Consider the following 18,223-nt stretch of genomic DNA (forward strand, 5'->3'; position numbering starts at 1 on the left):
CAGCCATTTTTTAATGGAGCCCAGGGTATACTCTTCACATGGCTTTCACTTGTATCTTCTGGTTTATGTTTCACTACGGATTCTGAAGAAGTGTATTGGGTTGACTTTGCCACTGCCTTTGAGAATTTTGAACACTTTAATTACATTTGTTTTTCATCCTGTCAGTGTAAGACATTCCTTTTAGACTAGAAATGTACCTGGTCCTTCTTTTTTGGACTGATTTCAGAGCACCAATATATTTTTTCCATAACGTTGTAACCAAGGTTGTAAATAGTATTTGACATGAGGACTTCCTAGTGCATCAGTATTAAAACATCCTCTACGTTATACAGTGTTAGCTATATATCCCAACATTGTTTCCTCATATTGGTTAGAGGACCCAGCCTTCATTTGGTACTAGCAATTATTCTATTTTTGTATTATTCTTACTACTTTTGCTACATTGCTACATGCCTCTATTAATGTATAAAGTACAGACTTTTTGTCATTTCTTCAGATCAGTGATACAGTTTGATTGTCTGTCTGATGCTGTATATTTTTCCACTTATACTCTCTTCAAGAATCCTGACACTCATGGACCACAGTAAAATGACATCTTTATGGGGGGAATATGTTAGCTTCTGGAAAGTCAGCCCAGTTAAATTCCTTTGGCTTCATTTTCTGGAAATTTACCTCCCTCCCCACCAGACATGCAATGTATTTGCTGAATTGTACACCACTGTGGTGAGAAGAAAAATGGTAAATCACGCCAGTTGTGAATTGCATTGTTCTTCCTCATGCCTGCTGTTTGCTATTACACGGGGGTTCAGATGGAGTGATTGATATCCACTGTCAAGACAAAGACTGGTGAGAGCAAACTGTCATCCAGATTTTGGGTGTATGACATTGAGGCTGACAGAAGAAAAGGTGAAGAGGTGTCAAGTGCCATAATGTTATCCAATATGCAACAGTCTCTTACACAATATTTTGAAAGACACCAGCTCTTTATATAAATAATTTCACAAAACTATCATCAAAATTCCTAGAAGGAATATATGGGATACTTTTAGAAACACAGACAAGTAGTGGAGAACACAAACACTGTTCTAGTTTCTGTGCTGGAAAAGGTATTAAAAATCATCTCAGAAATTCTTTACTAGGCTGGTCACTGGGTGACACTTACACGCTCATGAATGATTCATATTGGGTTTTTTTTATTATTGAGTGTTTCTATCTCTATCTCTCCCTTTAACTAGGTATTACTGTTGTCATAGCAACAGGAGTTGCTAAGATCCTTCAAAATTAAAGAATGAATGCCGTCTCCATTTAAGAACCCAAACCTCAGAGCACAATATCCCATAATGAGAAATAGGTGCAAAGATGTGTTTGAATAAGTCCATAATACTCTTTCCTTTTTAAACAATCCAGCCTAAAACTCAACTGAGACGAAAAGGAGGAGCAGGGGGAGTGAGATTTCTGAGGGAGGGCCTAGACCCAGGATTATTATATTTATTAATATTATTGAATTGAAAAACACTTGTTCTCTTGTCCTGGAAATCTTTTCTCACACTACACGAAAGTTTTCGTGTGCAACCTATTAGAAAACGTCAGGCTTTTGAAGGCAATGTGCATAAGATGGGTGTAGGGGTTGGCACTTGGTCTCAGATTCCTGGCTGCAGTTGTGACTGAAAGTACTGTAATTTCATTTTGTGGTGTCATGTGATACTAAAAGAATTATCGAGGAAACGTGAGTTAGAAAAGAAATATACTGATTCATTTATCGTTCCCATTTGTTTGTGGATACATGTGACGATTTCTTTCGCTTAGTGATTCATATAAAGTATCTATCTATAAACTGAAATGTCACTTTTTTGGTTTGTTACAAGCAGAGTTGCTTGTCACATAACACTTCATCTTATGTGACAAGCAACACTGGAAGACATTACTATAAAAGATCCCTTTGGCGTAAATTCTTGAATGCGAAAAGGCTTTTGCAGATTAATTACCTTTATGGAAGCAAAACTGTCCAAACTCACAATAAACATTCCATGCTATACAGCACCTTGCAAGACTAATGTATAAACTTGCATACTATTACCATAGCTATATAATAGTTATTATTTGTACTTAAAATAAATGCATGTATTATTTAATACAGTATATGCAGTTAATTTGTTTAGACAGAATTATGTCTGAATATCAGTAGTACCTTATTATAACTATGATATTATATTATAACTTATTATAACAATTTTCGGGTTCTGCAGGATCTACACGTGTACTTACATATAAGTAAGTGACCCATTTAATCAAGACTTGAGTCAATGGGTCAATGTCATTTGGTGCCCAATTAAAACTAAACGACCCTGCCTCTCCAGACCAGAAGTGGATACAATTGTATTATACCTGGTCATACCTGTTGAAACACTATCATTCTGTTGTTTCAGTGCTACATACTGTATACAGTATTACTGCTCTGTTTTATTTAATTTACTTCTGTTTTAGTACATTTATTTCAGTAGCATGCACATCATTGTATATTTTTCCAATATTACACAGAATCATGTATCCTATAGAATGAGATACAAATTTATGCAGAAAATGATGAACAATTAACTGATGTTTTAGGTAGAAGGGACTGCACCCCTTCTAAGTATGTACAGTAGGAATCAGTTAAATGTTTTGTATTCAGTTTTATATTTGGTGTTATGCTAATCATTAATATATGCACAACAGTTTCTACAAAGAATCCACAACTACAATGGATCATTAGCAGACTCAGGTACCATTTCTGCTCTGACCTACAGTATTTTAGTGAGTAGCACTGAACTTATACAGTACTTCATATTTCAAAGAAGAAAAAAAAAATAATGAAGTTCCTAGTTTAGCTCCTCAGAAAACATTTCTTCTTCTCAGACCTTCCTGTGCTTTTAAGTGATTTGAATCACTTTAATCCACTGAAAAACTTTTTTTTTGTAACCCTTGTCAATATATGTTGTTGAGAAGCAGTTAAAAGCTTTTGGTTTCCAGTTTCCCAGTTTCGTTTCATCTCACTACTCTTACATGTTCCCAAAGATTCTTTATGCCCTTGCTCCTGCCTCTGCCTTTAGCAGCAAAGCTTAGTCATTAAATGCTTGCATAGCATCCTCATTTCTCAGACATCAGTGCCTTGCTTATGCGCACAATATGTGTACAATTGCCACTGCCTCCTCTCTGCCTGCAACCATGGCAACTAGGGCCTTGCTGTAGAGGCTGTAATCACAAAGCAGAGCAGCAGTAGTGGGCAAAAAGAACTTGTGATACAAACAGAGGAGCAGGGATGGGAGCCAGACGGCTGTCAGATATTTATTTTCCAGGGGGACGTTGCTGTTTTACAGTCATGTATTCCTAATGTGCATTTGTTCTGTACACAGACAGGAAAGCCTGCCAGACATTGTAAGAGGTCAGAATTCGCTGACCTTTGAAGCCCTGTACAGTACTTGATGTCAGACTAGGCTCTAATTAGCCTCCAGCGATGAATGGAGTGACAACTGTTTATCATTTCTTGTTTCTGCCTGTTTGGGGTTTTAATACTGTAGTACATTCTTATAATGCGAAAATCCTGTCAGGTGCCATTTGTACATAGCTTGTATGGTTTGATCTTAGTTCTTGTGCATAGAGTATCAAGACCTTGTCTACTTGACATTCACACTGTATGGCTCTTATTCATGATGAAACACCGATTTATTCCTGACATAAATAGCAGCAATAATAACATAAAACATGTAGATGCTTAACTGGCTTTTTCATGTTATTACATTGGTTTTACTTAAATATTAAAGCTCCGTCTTCTCTGAAATATATTTTCTGTGCTATTTTTGATCAGACTAAGCTACTCTACTCTAATCAAGATGATTTATTGATGTTGTGGTTGAGTAGCATTGCAAATTCCATTGTTGTGAAATCTATAGCTCACAGGGGAACCTGGATTTCTATTTGATTTTCCATTCCATGACTTCTGTGTCCATCTCTCTTTGTCATTGTCCATTCAGCTATGTCAGTTCCTTGTGTAAGCACTTCCCTTTGTAGGCTTGTATGTCTTTCCCTGGGCTGACTGGCCTTGATGTCTAAATTTGCCAACATCAAATAAAAACATAACAAAGTTTGCAAATAAGAGAAATCCATTCAGTCCATTTACCTCAATGGGTTGCTAGAAGCTAATTGATCCAAGGCCATTTTTCAAAAGAAGCAATGATATCAGCTTCAGTAATATGTGTAGGTAACCTGTTCCAGACTATCATGATTCTTAGTGATGCAGTGCCTCTGTTATCGGTTTTAAAATAATTTATCCTTGGTGTCTCCTTGATTTCAGTTTTGAAATCAGAATAGGACATTGCTTTGAGCCTAGCACTGTGTTCTTATCTAGACTGATTCCAGAATGGTAGTATCTTTTTTGTAGTGTGGCAAGCAATGGTGTGCAGTAGTCTTAATGAGGTTGGTAATAATGCATTTTACAATTTTGACATAACATCCTTTGCTGTAAATTGTGCACTTTCATCCACATATTCTCAGTTTAATTTATTGTTTCACCACACAGTTTAAAAAACAGTATGCCAACATAAACAACCTGAAAACACAAAGAACTGAAAAATCTTTTGTCATACGTTGTTTCTTCAAGCTCAGTTTTTCTGATCTTATATTTGTAGTTTGTAGTCTTGATCCATGATAGGAATTAGGAAGCTCAGTAGTTGGATTGTAGATCCCTGTGGTTTTCCCATGAATCACTTTCACCTCAGCTTGTTCCTATTGATCTGGAGGATGTAGCACCTGGACTCCAAGTCTCTCCCAGACAGCTCAGCTTCTCACCCGGTGACAGAATTCCTAATTCCCAATAGCTCTGTGAAGGAGAGGGTGTAGACTGAACTGCTTCGTCTTCATCTTCCTTTTCACCACCATAGACTGGCATTGCACTGGCGATCCTGCCAGTGCTGCTCCCATTGCTCAGTATAATTTATAATATATATATAGTATAATTTTTAAATGCTTCCAGATAACCACAAGCATTCTCTCCAGTGGTCTGTGTCAGGTGGCCAGTGGAGGGTGTAGATAATGGCAGTTTTGAGTAGCGGAGGTGAGCTCCAGCCTTTTTCCTGAAATAGCCTCTGCATTGTCTTGCATGCCTTGGTGATTTCTTCCGGATTGTCAAAGCAATGCGTGCGCGCGTGCCTGTTATAAAATCTTCAGTTTCCTCTATCTGACCATCTACCCACAAGATGGCAGTATACCCATCATATCCAAGCAGCCCTGAGCTGAACTTTGTGATATAAAGGTCTGATAAAATTAAGAAGGTAGCTTAGCGTATAGCCACTGAGCTTGTACACACTCAAACTTTAACTTTTTCTATGACACCTGCTCCTCTTACACACTATTGCCTCTTTAAATATGTTTTTCTGTTGTTTGGGCATTTGTTTATTTGCATGACAGGAAGATCTTTTGTATTGTTGTTCTGATTAAAGGATTGTTTGCCTAATTTGGAGCCAAACTATTGTACATGTGACCTCTGGCTTAGAAGTAAAGCCATTGTTTTATTTTATTTTCCTTCTTCATCTGTTTGTATAGTTTCAGTAAACATTTTACTGATTGTTTAAAAACACTTGGAATCAAAAGGTGAAACACCAATTTCAAGTTCAAGTTAAAGGTTATTGTCATTATACTCATATACAGGTATATGTTATAACGAAATGCTATTTAGCTAGCTCTCGGACATAAGTAGTACAAAGAAAAAAACGACAACAACAATACAATTGTATAACAAAAGAAAGACAGAGACAAAAGGCAGTGTGCAAAAAAACAACAGGCAATGTGCAAAACAGCAAAAAGGTAACAGGTCATGTGCAAAAACATGCATCAACAGAATTAAATAAAGGGATAGAAATTATGTGGAGTGAGCTTTTGACTTATGGTAGAGGTAGATTTTCAATGTGTGTTTGGGTCTTTGGTAAGAAAGAAAGAAGGTACTGTGAGGTTCAGATCATAGGTGAGAGGTGACGTGAGAGTGAGAGAGGCTGGGAGTTTAATAGTTTGATAGTGCGGGAGTAAAACCTGAATTAAAAAAAAATAATGTGAGCTTGAGGCACTTGATGCAGATGAGCAGTACTGCTGCAATATCAATAAAAAGTCAAATATACAAGTTCATTTTAAAACAGAACCACAAAAAAGTAAGGAAATCAAACCATCTTTTTCCTTGTTAGGCCTGTTATTCTGCTGCTTGTGATACAAACACAAATACATGACCTGGCTCATTGATATGAAACTGATTTTTACTTGTGTACTTGAATTGCTTTTTGTTTTCAATTGTCTGTATTTTTCCCCTTGTAGCTTATTGATATTATTTATATCTATAACCTGACTTGTAGGTAAAATTTTACATTTGACCATTGTCGTTCAAAGTGGAACTTATATTATGAAGGGCCTTCCAGTATTTCTGTGTTTCGTTCAGTGTGTGTACAGCACGCACACTCATATTTGCAGTGGTCGGAACTTGTTCCAGAATTACATTTTATACATATGCAGATAGTATGCGAGACGATTACTAATACATTTCTAAAATATTACAGATGGAACAAGCTTCCTTCTGTATGTTTAGGGGTAGGGGTAAGCTACACAATATGGTCAGGGCTAAGTTAAGGGTTTTTTTAACATGCAATTAATCTACAGCAGAGGATATGATATAAATACTTTGTTGAATTATTAAACAAATCATTAAAAGATTTATAAATGGTATTTATAGTACCTTATCTGGGCAAAAGCATAAAATAACCCCACAGCTAACAGGATAGGAAAAATCAAAGTCATATTTTTCACACAGTGCTCAATATAAACTGTGTTCTTAGACTGAGGGTTTGGCCACACCTTGGTACATAAAATAAAACATTGAAGACATGTTTTCATAATGTCTGCCATAAGACAAAAGTTGAAAAATATACTAATTTACTGTGAATTAACAACGTCAGAAGATGTGCGTAGCACTTCTTATCTTCGCTGTGGTTGACCTGCAGGTAAGATGGAAATTGCCCATAGTTTAACTAGAGGGAAAACCAGGCATAACACTTTTAATACTTTGTGTACCCTCAAAATAACCTTTAATTGCGGGGGTTCCTGGTATATTAATGTTTATTATTATCATGTAAAGAAGGATCAGCTCAGCATTCTAATAATTTACTACAATCTTCTATCCATTTTGTAGCCACTTCATCCAATTCAGGGTTGCGGGGGAGCTGGAGCCTGTTCTGGCAAGCAGCAGGCAGGATAAACCGTGACTGGGATGCCAGTCTATCACAGGGCCCACACAGATACAAACAAACACACACTCGCACCAAGGGCAATTTTCCCAGATGCCAATTCACCTAGCAGCATGGACATTCCAGTTTGGCAGCACTGTGGCTCGACGTGGGGTCACAGACCAGTATGTCCTTGGAAACCCAAGCGAGCACAGAAAGAACATACAAACTCCATATAGATTACAGTCCTGGATTGGACCCAGCGCTGTGAAGCCACAATGGTGACCACTGCACCACCATGCTGTTCATTACTTACAGCATTCTGAGGCTGATAGCATTATTTGTTTTAAAATAAGAGCTCATTAAAAGTCAGTAGGCAAAAGTAGAATTGTTAAGCAATAAAGTGATTTAAAAGAAAGAACACAGTAATAACAAAAATACAGTTTTACAAGCTAATCACAATGACACAAAGTATGTTTTGAACCAGAGATGGTTCAGACTCAGAAGAATAGGTAGAGATCATTTCCAGAGTTCCTTGAAAACTATTTATTTTATTTTGCATACTCTGTTCTCAGCTTTTTTTTTCATTACTCTATGTACTAGAACATCTGAAGTCTGATTAACACAGCTACAAGTCTACCAAATGACAGACAAATATGTAAAACATCTCTTTTTAGACCTGTTTTATACTATTTTATACCAAAAAAAAACAAGATAAGGAAAAGTTGTAATATTTCAAAATAGCTCTGCAAACTACCTTGATGATGATGGGAACTGTACAATGGTCTTCGATTGGAAAAAAAGTCTATAAATAGTAGACATTTGAATTCCTGCTGTAGAAGTCCCAGGAGATTCTACTCCTGATTATTACCATAGGCCACAATTTATCAAAATACATTGGTCTTAAGGGAAAGGTGCAGATTAATGGTCCTGACTCCTTCACATTTTTTTTTTCATATTAAGAATGCAAGATCTACTACAAATGAGATGAGGCCATCTGGCCCATCTTGCTTTGTTGGTTTCTCATAAATTATTGATCCAAAGTCCTTATCGGGATGCTTTTTGAACAACCCACAGTATCCATATTGATTCAGTCCTGCTTGGTAATGTTCTGGTTCACTCCAGGAAAGACATTGCTAAGCCACTATAAAGCTGCTACTGAGCAAAACATGTTGTATGTTAATTAAAATGTCTGCCAGAGTCTCTTCACAATATCTGGAATGATGTGGATGATTTTGTGTGTGCAAAATGCTCCAGATTATCTCAAACATACCATTCTTGGAAGAGTATTAATCATGACAAATAAAACCTGCCCAAAACAATAAGCTGTGTTGTGATGAATATTTCACAGCCGTGAACATAACAAAATGTTATTAATTTTACTTTTAATTCATGGTCTAGATTCTGGGGTAATAAGTAATCTTTTAAATTTTTTTGCACAATAAAAAGTCTGCATTAAAAATGTGTGTGTTAGTTTGAACATACTTAATGGTGGTAAGCTGATAGTTGCTCACCAGCAAGAAAACAAACCCAACAGCATAAAGAAGATGGCTTTCCAGATATCTTCTAGATTTTTTACGTTTGCAATTTTTGCAGACTGGAAGGTTTTTGTTGTGGAAATAGACTTGTATGGAAATAGACCAGCGTTTCCTGAAAGATGCTAAGGTATCACCTTCAACGGCTGGGTAACTTGTTCCATACTCCCTAAACCTTATGGGTAAATATTGTAAGTGCCTCCTGTTTTTAAGTAACTTGTTTTTATTTCCACTTGTGTTGTCTTGTTCAAATTTTACTATTGATTCTGAAGAAGTCCACTGTTTTGACTTTATCAGTGTCTTTGGGGTTTTTGAATACTTGGACAAGGTCACTCCTTTTACCATTCAATACTGAAATGTTCAGTCCATTCAGCTTGTCAGTGTAGGACAATCCTTTAAGCCTCAGAATGCAGCCGATCGCTTTCGTCTAGATTGATTCCAGACCAGTAATAAATTTTCTATAACATTGTTACAAATGGGAAATTATGAAAATATAGTACAGACAGGGATAAACAATAATTAAAATATATAAGATATATATTTAAGATATACTAGGAATATACCTGAGCGGTTGTTATAGTTTGAGGCACCCGAGTTCGTTGTTTTATGTCACAGTTTTGGCAAAGGAGTAATAAATGAGAGTCAAACTATGATTAACAAATATTTCTTAACACTGAGAATAACGGAGACTAGGCACGACACAACACAACATACATTTTACCCTATTTACAAACAAGGTATCACAGAGACCTGCTCAGCCAGAAAAAAATCTAGACTGGTAACCCTGTACTCACAATTCCTATGTATCAGGCCCACAAAAGAGATAGACCTGTGTCCAGAATAAATTAGGTTATAGTCTAGAGCTAAATCTCTTTTCCTAATAATCTAGAAGTGAATGGAAATCTATCCCCAATTCTAAAATTGCATCCACTTTTTATCTTGTCTTTCTGGACTATTGATGACTCTTAATAATTAACCAAGAAGTTAAAGTAATTAAAATCAACTCCTTTTGATCACTATCTCTCAGATCCCCTTGAGTTCAGCAAACACACAGTTCCTACTAGTTGCTTTAAAGCCTGAATAGTGCAAATGTTAACTTTTATGACTATTCTAACAGCCATGACCAAAATGTTTTGCAGTCTTTTAAATGAGGCCTTACTAGTACATTTTACCATTTTAAAGTTAACATAACATCCCATGATTTAAATTTCTTTTTACTACATATACAGAAATTTAGTTTGATTTTTATTGCGTTCCCACATTGTCTAGAACATGCAGAAATGTATCAACATAATTATCATCCTTTAACTTAGTGTTTCCCATTTTATGTTTAAAATTTAAGTCTTAACTGCCTGCAAATCCTGTACAAAATCTGCTTTGAACATCATCTGCCATGTATAGTATTTGCCCAGTCTTGTCTTTTATCTAAAAAGCAATGCATTTGAAATGCATTTTCAGCTTCTGTAGTGTTTGTTATTCCTTTTATATTGGTATCATCAGCAAACATGAGTAGTTTATTAACTCCAGGTGCTCTTAATTTACTCCCTTTTATTTTGTGTGTTTTTAGTTATGCGTCTCAAGAATATACACTGCTTTTTAATTTAGATCACATTAGTACTCACTGTAACACTCTTTGCTGTAGCCTGGAACAATACTGTACATGCTGCACATAATAAGTTGCACACAGGCATGAATAAAATCCTTTTAAAATAATTTTAATTGTGAAGAATTTGTAACTGGGACATGATAACTTTAAAGTATTTTTATTAAGCACTAAATAAAACTGTCACTTGTAAAATTAAATAACACAATTCAACAAAACAGTCTGCAATTAATATAATCTTCTAAAAACCTTAATAATGAAACAGTATTTGTATAATGTCATTTACAAGATGTTAAAATAAAGAGCATTTTCTCTCTACTGAGAGAAAAAGCACAAAAATCACTGCATTCGAATGTCTATGGGCACCTGACTCATGCATTTTCCCCTTTTTTCTCCCCACCATTAACAATAGTCTGCCTTCAAATATATTTAGTACAATTGCACAAACATGAATAAATATGTGTTATAGTTTTTATGTGGGAGCACAACTCTCTGTTTGAGAGAGAACCTGGAAGCCATCCCTCCATTTATATTAATGTAATTTCCCATTCTTGTGGGAAATTAGTTTTTAATTTATTTGGTTTCGAGGTATGGTACTTCTTCCAGGAATGTATCTGCCTTATAAGCTGAGAACTACCTGTCATTGAGGTAAATTAGGAAGAGCCCTGATGCCAGTACAGATGCCACTACTAAATATAAGAAGGAAATGAGCACAGTTTATCATCTACCAACAAAGCCTGTAACATTTTTTATTCTAAGGGTATCGATAATTTATAATACTGCTCTTATCGTTTTAATATCCATTCATTTTCGAACCGCTTTTTCCAATTCAGGGTGGCAGTGGCCTGGAGCATATCCCGGCAAGCAACAGGCGCAGGGCAGGATGCACCCTAGACAGGACACCAGTCCATTGCAGGGTAGTTACAGACACACACACATATTTGCCAGGGCCAATTTTCCCAGAAGCTAATTAACCTGCCAGAAGGCCAGGGGAATTACGGGACACCAGGAGGAAACCTCCATGAACATGGAGAGAACTTACAAAAACTGTACACGGATACTGTAGCACCCCAGGAACAGAACCCAGGGCTCTAGCCCCTCAGAGGCAGCAATAATAACCACTGTGCTGCAGTACTGCCCATGCATATACTGTATGTTATATACTATAAATGTATCATTTTAATGTGATTGTTCTATTGTTCTTCCCTTCTAACCTTGATGTATACTTAAATATAATATGTAATTATTATTATTATTATTATTATTATTATTATTATTATTATTATTATTGTTGTTGTTGTTTTATTATATTATATGTTTTCCTATTCTTCATATTTCAAATATTTCATATTTCATATTATATGTTTTCCATATATTGCACCAGGCTGCCTCTAAAGACTCTAAAGACAGGAGTGAGATTGGACCTTTAGACAGTGAGACAGCTCACTTGCATCAGAAGTAGGTGACCAGGGTTTGATTCCCACTCACACTTGCCTTTTGTCCCTGAGGGTTAGGGTATGTACAGGCACTTTAGATCATCTGCAGTCTTTGCAGCTATTTCTAATGTTAGCGATTAAGAATAGGACTGCAGTACTATTTGGACCATCTGGAGATAAGCTAAATCAGCTAATCTAATCTTTTATCTCTTATGATGAATCACCTGCAGTGCACCACTGTCTTATCCGTATGAACATTACAGTTATTGCCGTCTTGGTCAGGGTTATAACAACACCTCCACAAATGTCTGCCTAACGAACAGGGTAAAACTTTAACCAGATTAATTTAGAGTGCTGTTGTCATTTGATTCAGTTAGAAACGCAACCTTGAAAACTGAATTAGTAAAAAGTAAGAATTCAAGAAAATAGTTAACCTAACCAGGTCATCATTTGCTACACTGAGTTTTGCATAGGTTACAGTTTGCAGACCTGTATATGCAGGATGCCGTTAGTTGAAATTGCACAGAACTTGCTAAACCTTGAGTGTTAAAGAACATGGTTGTTCACCTAGTATTTTCCTTGCTTTTGCGAAAAGCCTTGTATATCTCGTGTATCACTGTATCCTTCAGTACTTTCTGCTGGAACACCAATTATCTGGGGACAAAAGGTAATATTGCCAGCTTTCCTTCCTCATGTTTTGAAAAAGCATTCTGTAAAGTACAGGTCTTATAATTTCTGTGCTTGTGTACAACATAATAGACCACTGAGGTAGTCCCTCTTATATGTTAACACTGTAATTTACATCCCAATCAAAGCACAGACTGAAACAGAACTGATTGCCTTGGAAACCAATCAAGCTGTGCTTGTCACATTCCATTCTATCACCAGTCATGCCCAGCTACAGTATGTCACCTCGACAAATTGCGTTTTTCTTTTTGTGTGTGTAAATGGTGGCATGTAATATACTCTCATAGAATGTAATGTCAAAAGTTTATGATTAGGACAAAAAATGGAAGCTGTATTTGTAAACAGTTGACACAAAATACATACAGTACAATGCAAAACATGATGTGGCTATAGCTTAAAAGCATGTGAAAACATAAAAAGCAGCATTTGAATCATATCTTTTTTTATTTGAGATAAAAAACATGCATAGGTGCCCTGATGAAGGTATGATTTTTTATCCTCTTGACTAATTTTGAGAAATGCATTTTATGGAGTGCTGACTTTTTCAGTTTTTTAACAGAAAATTGAGACTAAAAACTAGGATGAGTTGGATTTTACTGTGACACCTGGCAGTCGTAGATGATGAGTTGAAAGCAAACGAATGTGCCTTTGTATGCTGTGTACTGTATGTGTTTCTTTTAGCAAGGAATAACTTGGGTGAATTAATGAGCATAAGTGGTCAAAGGTGCTGGATTTAACAACAAAATGTCACAGGTCTGCCTGAGTGCAACATTCTTTAAAGCACTCATTGATCTCATACAGTTTATTCGTCTTCTGTGCTGTGTGACTCCTTATTCCTTGATGTTTTTGCATTAAGAAAAACTCCCCTTTCTGCTGGATTTCTCTTCCTGTCCTTCTACTTTTCACTTTAATGTTTGTAAAGCTCTGTAAATGACACCTATAAGCAACTTGAGATGCAAAAATGTAGTACTGTTTAAACATGCAAAACATTTAGCTATTTGTATGATTAATACTTTATGAACAAATCTAAGAATTAATAAATAAATTCAATAATTTAAGAATAAATGTAATAAATCACGTTCCTTCTGAGGATGAATTAGCGTATTCTCCCTGTGGATCTAATTAAATATATGCTTAAACCATTAAATATTAAAAAGCACAACTTTGTATATAAGTTTGTTGGTATAAGTATAAAGGACAACCATAATGATGTCACTAGGGATCTGCATTTCTTGGTTACATTTTTATGGCCTCTGAATATTGTAAACAACATTAAAAACTTCTTCCGGATTCTTCAAACGAACCCTCATTTTTCTTCTTCATGGGATACAAAGATTATTAATTCTTCAAATGCAGTGGTCTCTGTCAATGTGATCATAAGATACATTGAGGCACATTGGGATAAAAGCAAAGAAGAAAAAAGGGTACTAGTATGCATTGAGAGGATAAAAGATCTGTCTTTTGAACCTTGTACAGAGAAAGCTTTGTGGAGCTGTGATATACCTGTTAAGAATTCTGAAAGAAACTGATAACTTTTACCTCAACACCATCTCAGTCATAGATAATTTAGGACAGAATAAGGACTAATAGGGACTATTAGTTAGGACTGTTAGTTTCTGAAACTATAGGCAGAATTCTCAAAATACAGATTAAAAACTCCTCCAGTTGTTTTAAAGGTGTTTTAGGTATTTGCTAAATTAATTTAACATTTTTAATTTCGTTGTGCATCTTTTGAAACCATCTTTTGCCAGCAGCCATATCACCCTGCAACTCACAACTGGCAACCCACTGAAGCTCAGCAGGTGTGAGCCTGGTCAGTACCTGGATGGGAGACCTCCTGGGAAAAACTAAGGTTGCTGCTGGAAGGGGTGTTAGTGGGGCCAGCAGGGGGCGCTCACCCTGAGGTCCGTGTGGGTCCTAATGCCCCAGTATAGTGACGGGGACACTGTACTGTGAACAGGTGTCGTCCTTTGACTGAGACATAAAACCGAGGTCCTGACTCTCTGTGGTTATTAATAATAATAATAATAATAATAATTGCTTACACTTATATAGCGCTTTTCTGGACACTCCACTCAAAGCGCTTTACAGGTAATGGGGACTCCCCTCCACCACCACCAGTGTGTAGCATCCACCTGGATGATGCGACGGCAGCCATAGTGCGCCAGAACGCTCACCACACATCAGCTATCAGTGGGGAGGAGAGCAGAGTGATGTAGCCAATTCATAGAGGGGGATTATTAGGAGGCCATGATTGGTAAGGGCCAATTGGAAATTTGGCCAGGACACCGGGGTTACACCCCTACTCTTTTCGAGAAGCGCCCTGGGATTTTTAATGACCACAGAGAGTCAGGACCTCGGTTTTACGTCTCATCCGAAGGACGGCGCCTGTTTACAGTATAGTGTCCCCATCACTATACTGGGGCATTAGGACCCACACAGACCGCAGGGTGAGCGCCCCCTGCTGGCCCCACTAACACCTCTTCCAGCAGCAACCTTAGTTTGTCCCAGGAGGTCTCCCATCCAGGTACTGACCAGGCTCACACCTGCTGAGCTTCAGTGGGTTGCCAGTTGTGAGTTGCAGGGTGATATGGCTGCTATTAAAAATCCCAGGGCATTTCTCAAAAAGAGTAGGGGTGTAACCCCGGCGTCCTGGTCAAATTTCCCATTGGCCCTTACCAATCATGGTCTCCTTATAATCCCCATCTATGAATTGGCTACATTACTCTGCTCTCCTCCCCACTGATAGCTGATGTTTGGTGAGCATTGTGGCGCACTATGGCTGCCATGGATGATGCACATAGGAGGTGGTGGAGGGGATCCCCATTACCTGTAAAGCGCTTTGAGTGGAGTGTCCAGAAAAGCGCTATATAAGTGTAAGCAATTATTATTATTATTAAATCATGAATCAGTTAGATATTTTTGTACTGAAGCATTCAACCAAAACAAGTCTTCTCTTCAGATCAATGTGTAATCCCAGAACTCACTAGAACAAACAAAAGAAGCATAAAGTAATAAACACAGGAGTGGAATGAAGTTGGAATGAAACATGTAGACGCACTAGCCCCCCAGAGCTACAAATGGATGCCTCTGCTTTAGAATTTTGTATCTAATAGTTTAAAAATGAGAATTTAGATATGATGTTTGTGTTCTGAAGTTTAAAGACTTTTTATGCTTTACCAATTGAATATTCGTAAACAAAAAACATTTGGTGTTTGGAATAAAAAGCCTATTCACCTTCTGCAAAATCATTAATCTAAACTCCTGCATAAAGTAGTATTTTAAGGCCTATAAACTCAATAGCGTACTGGAAACCCAATGAGCTAAAAGTATTGAATGACAACTTCTCATTTGTAGTCCTGAAAAGTTTGATATTTTGTATTCTCAAGGGATTTCAATGCATGCAAAAGGAAAGTGTATTCTGCCTGAAAGCTTAATGGAAGCATATAGTCCTAATGTACTTGTACAGTATCTATCTGTTTGAAGTAAAGCCTTTACAGGTTAGGCTGGAAGTTAAACGTGACAATCACAATGCCAGAAGGGAGAGAACTGTCATACTTATTCTACCTTCTCACAGACATAAAATCCAAGTTAGCTGCCACAGCCAGCTATTTTAACCTTATAGGTTAATCAGTATGACATGTATGGGTGGGAGACATATGTAGTTCCCACTCCATAGTGGAAGGGTGTTCTTTTAAAACACATACTGTATACAGTATCTGAGTAAAACTTCAACTTGAAAACCAACAATATTGGACCAATAAAATGTGCTAAATGTGCAACTGGCAAAACAAGACAAGAAGATTCAACAAAAAAAATGAGTCGTGCTGTTTCAAAAAAGATCAGAGCATAAGAAACTACAGAAAGCTTTATATTTTGTGACAGAGGGTTATCAAAGTTAGTGTTTGACAAGTAAGGCATTTTATTACCAAATTCATTCCTGCTTGTCTGTTTTGTTTTTTGATGATGCTGAATTCATCAAAAATTAGCCTCAGTAAATTCACAGAGCACACTATAATGACTCAACTTTTCCCTGTTTCGTTGATAGGTGTTCTACTGATCCTGACACTGACAGAAGAGCAGATATCTGCTGACCAGGAACTGTTTCCCAGTCGGACAGCTCAGGACACCAAGGTCTCTATGGGAACACCGAACAGACCAGGAGCTGGTTTCCCTAGGGTACAAGGCAGCTCACCTTGGCAACAAAATGCCAGTGGAGAAGGACATGTTCAGGGATACTCCGACACCAAACTGAGAGAGACTGAACAAATCCATCCCACATCGACTCTCAGCAAAACAGCTCCAAGTCTGGATAAAACATCTGATGAAATAAACGTGTCAGGGACCCCAGCGAGTGCATTTTATACTTATCCCAGCACAAGAGGAAAAACCGTGAAGGCTTCTAACACTATTGCTTTAAATACAGACACAATGCAAACTCAGTTTACTGAGAAGTTGAAAGTGGAGGGCCCTACAAGTTCCAGCCAGCCTTACTTTCCTACAGAACTTCAACCCTCCACGTCAACAATAACCCTAAGAGATCCTTCTTTGACTACTCCAGAACTGTCCAACCACCATGCCATTACTCTGCGGGAACTGAGTGAATACAGCAGTGTTAATGTTTCCAATGACACTTTTGGCCTTACAGTCACAGGGCAGGAGAAAAGCGCAAGACAGGGAATGACAGAGATGCCTCCTGCTATCTCTCCGACCACCTCCTGGTTTGCCTCTGACCCGACAGCTTCCTCTTCTAATCACAGCTTATCACCAGAGAGGAAGGAAGCTTCAAATTTGAAGATTCCTGATGGGAATAAAAATGCAGCTTCACACTTACTTAAGACCACCCCCGGGGAAAATATCAACATTTCTTTAACTACACAGGAAAGTTTTGCAAAAATAAATTCAACATTTAATGGCACAGTGACGAGCACCATGTCCATCGGTGTTGTGTCATGGAATTTGTCCTATGCCTCCACCACAGAGCTGGCTTCAACAGCAACAGGAAACTTCCTGAACAGACATGTACCCAAAGGTCTGAGGCCTACTACCAACAACTCCCATGTTACTGACGTAGAAAAGCCTCATCAAAGAGCCACCATATGTCTCAGTAAAATGGACATTGTGTGGATAATCCTGGCCATCAGTGTTCCAGTGTCATCCTGCTGTAAGTAAGCCTTTTTGATTTGTGTGTGGCATTGGAAACATGCGTTGATTGTGAGCATTAAAACCAAAGAGTTATCAAGTTTCACTTTAAATGAGCATTCTGTTGCTTAACCAGAGACACCTCTTAACATACAGGTAAATGCAGGTAATAGGAAATACGGAGAATTAAAAGTTCCCAAAAGACACAAACACTCATAGGGGATGTCTTCTTATTTATTATTTATCAAGCATGCCTGGTAGCCACCTACCTTGTTTGTGCTTGTGGAAGACTTATTTTACGAACACTTAGTTTTGTCCTCTGCTCTGGGCTTTTCGAAGCTGAACATTTGTTTTTAAATCCCCTGTTACTGATTTTAAATGTAACCCAGTTTTGAGACTCCTGCAGAGCCAAAAGTGCATTGTATGTACAGTAACTGTTGTTGCTTATGATCCCATATATGTCATACATAATTTTGCAGTATAAATAGAAATGTCCAGTCTTCTATTTCATATTAGTCTTCCTGCATGTCCTTTCTACTGTAGCTTTTCACATGTGAAGCCTCACCACACAGCTCCCAGCTT

The 18,223-nt window shown here is 37.4% G+C and overlaps 1 protein-coding gene across 2 annotated transcripts in view; it reads left to right on the forward strand.

The window, feature by feature from the left end:
* Nucleotides 1-18,223, forward strand: part of tmem108 (transmembrane protein 108) — an 86,843-nt gene that overhangs the window by 57,244 nt on the left and 11,376 nt on the right. For both annotated transcript variants that reach the window (XM_015354617.2, XM_015354616.2), the window contains one exon: nt 16,548-17,663. In XM_015354617.2, coding sequence (XP_015210103.2) covers nt 16,548-17,663 — 1,116 coding nt within the window. The remainder of the gene's footprint in view (nt 1-16,547; nt 17,664-18,223) is intronic.

The sequence above is a fragment of the Lepisosteus oculatus genome, chromosome 6 (genome assembly GCF_040954835.1).
Source record: "Lepisosteus oculatus isolate fLepOcu1 chromosome 6, fLepOcu1.hap2, whole genome shotgun sequence".
In the NCBI taxonomy this organism is placed as follows: Eukaryota; Metazoa; Chordata; class Actinopteri; order Semionotiformes; family Lepisosteidae; genus Lepisosteus; species Lepisosteus oculatus.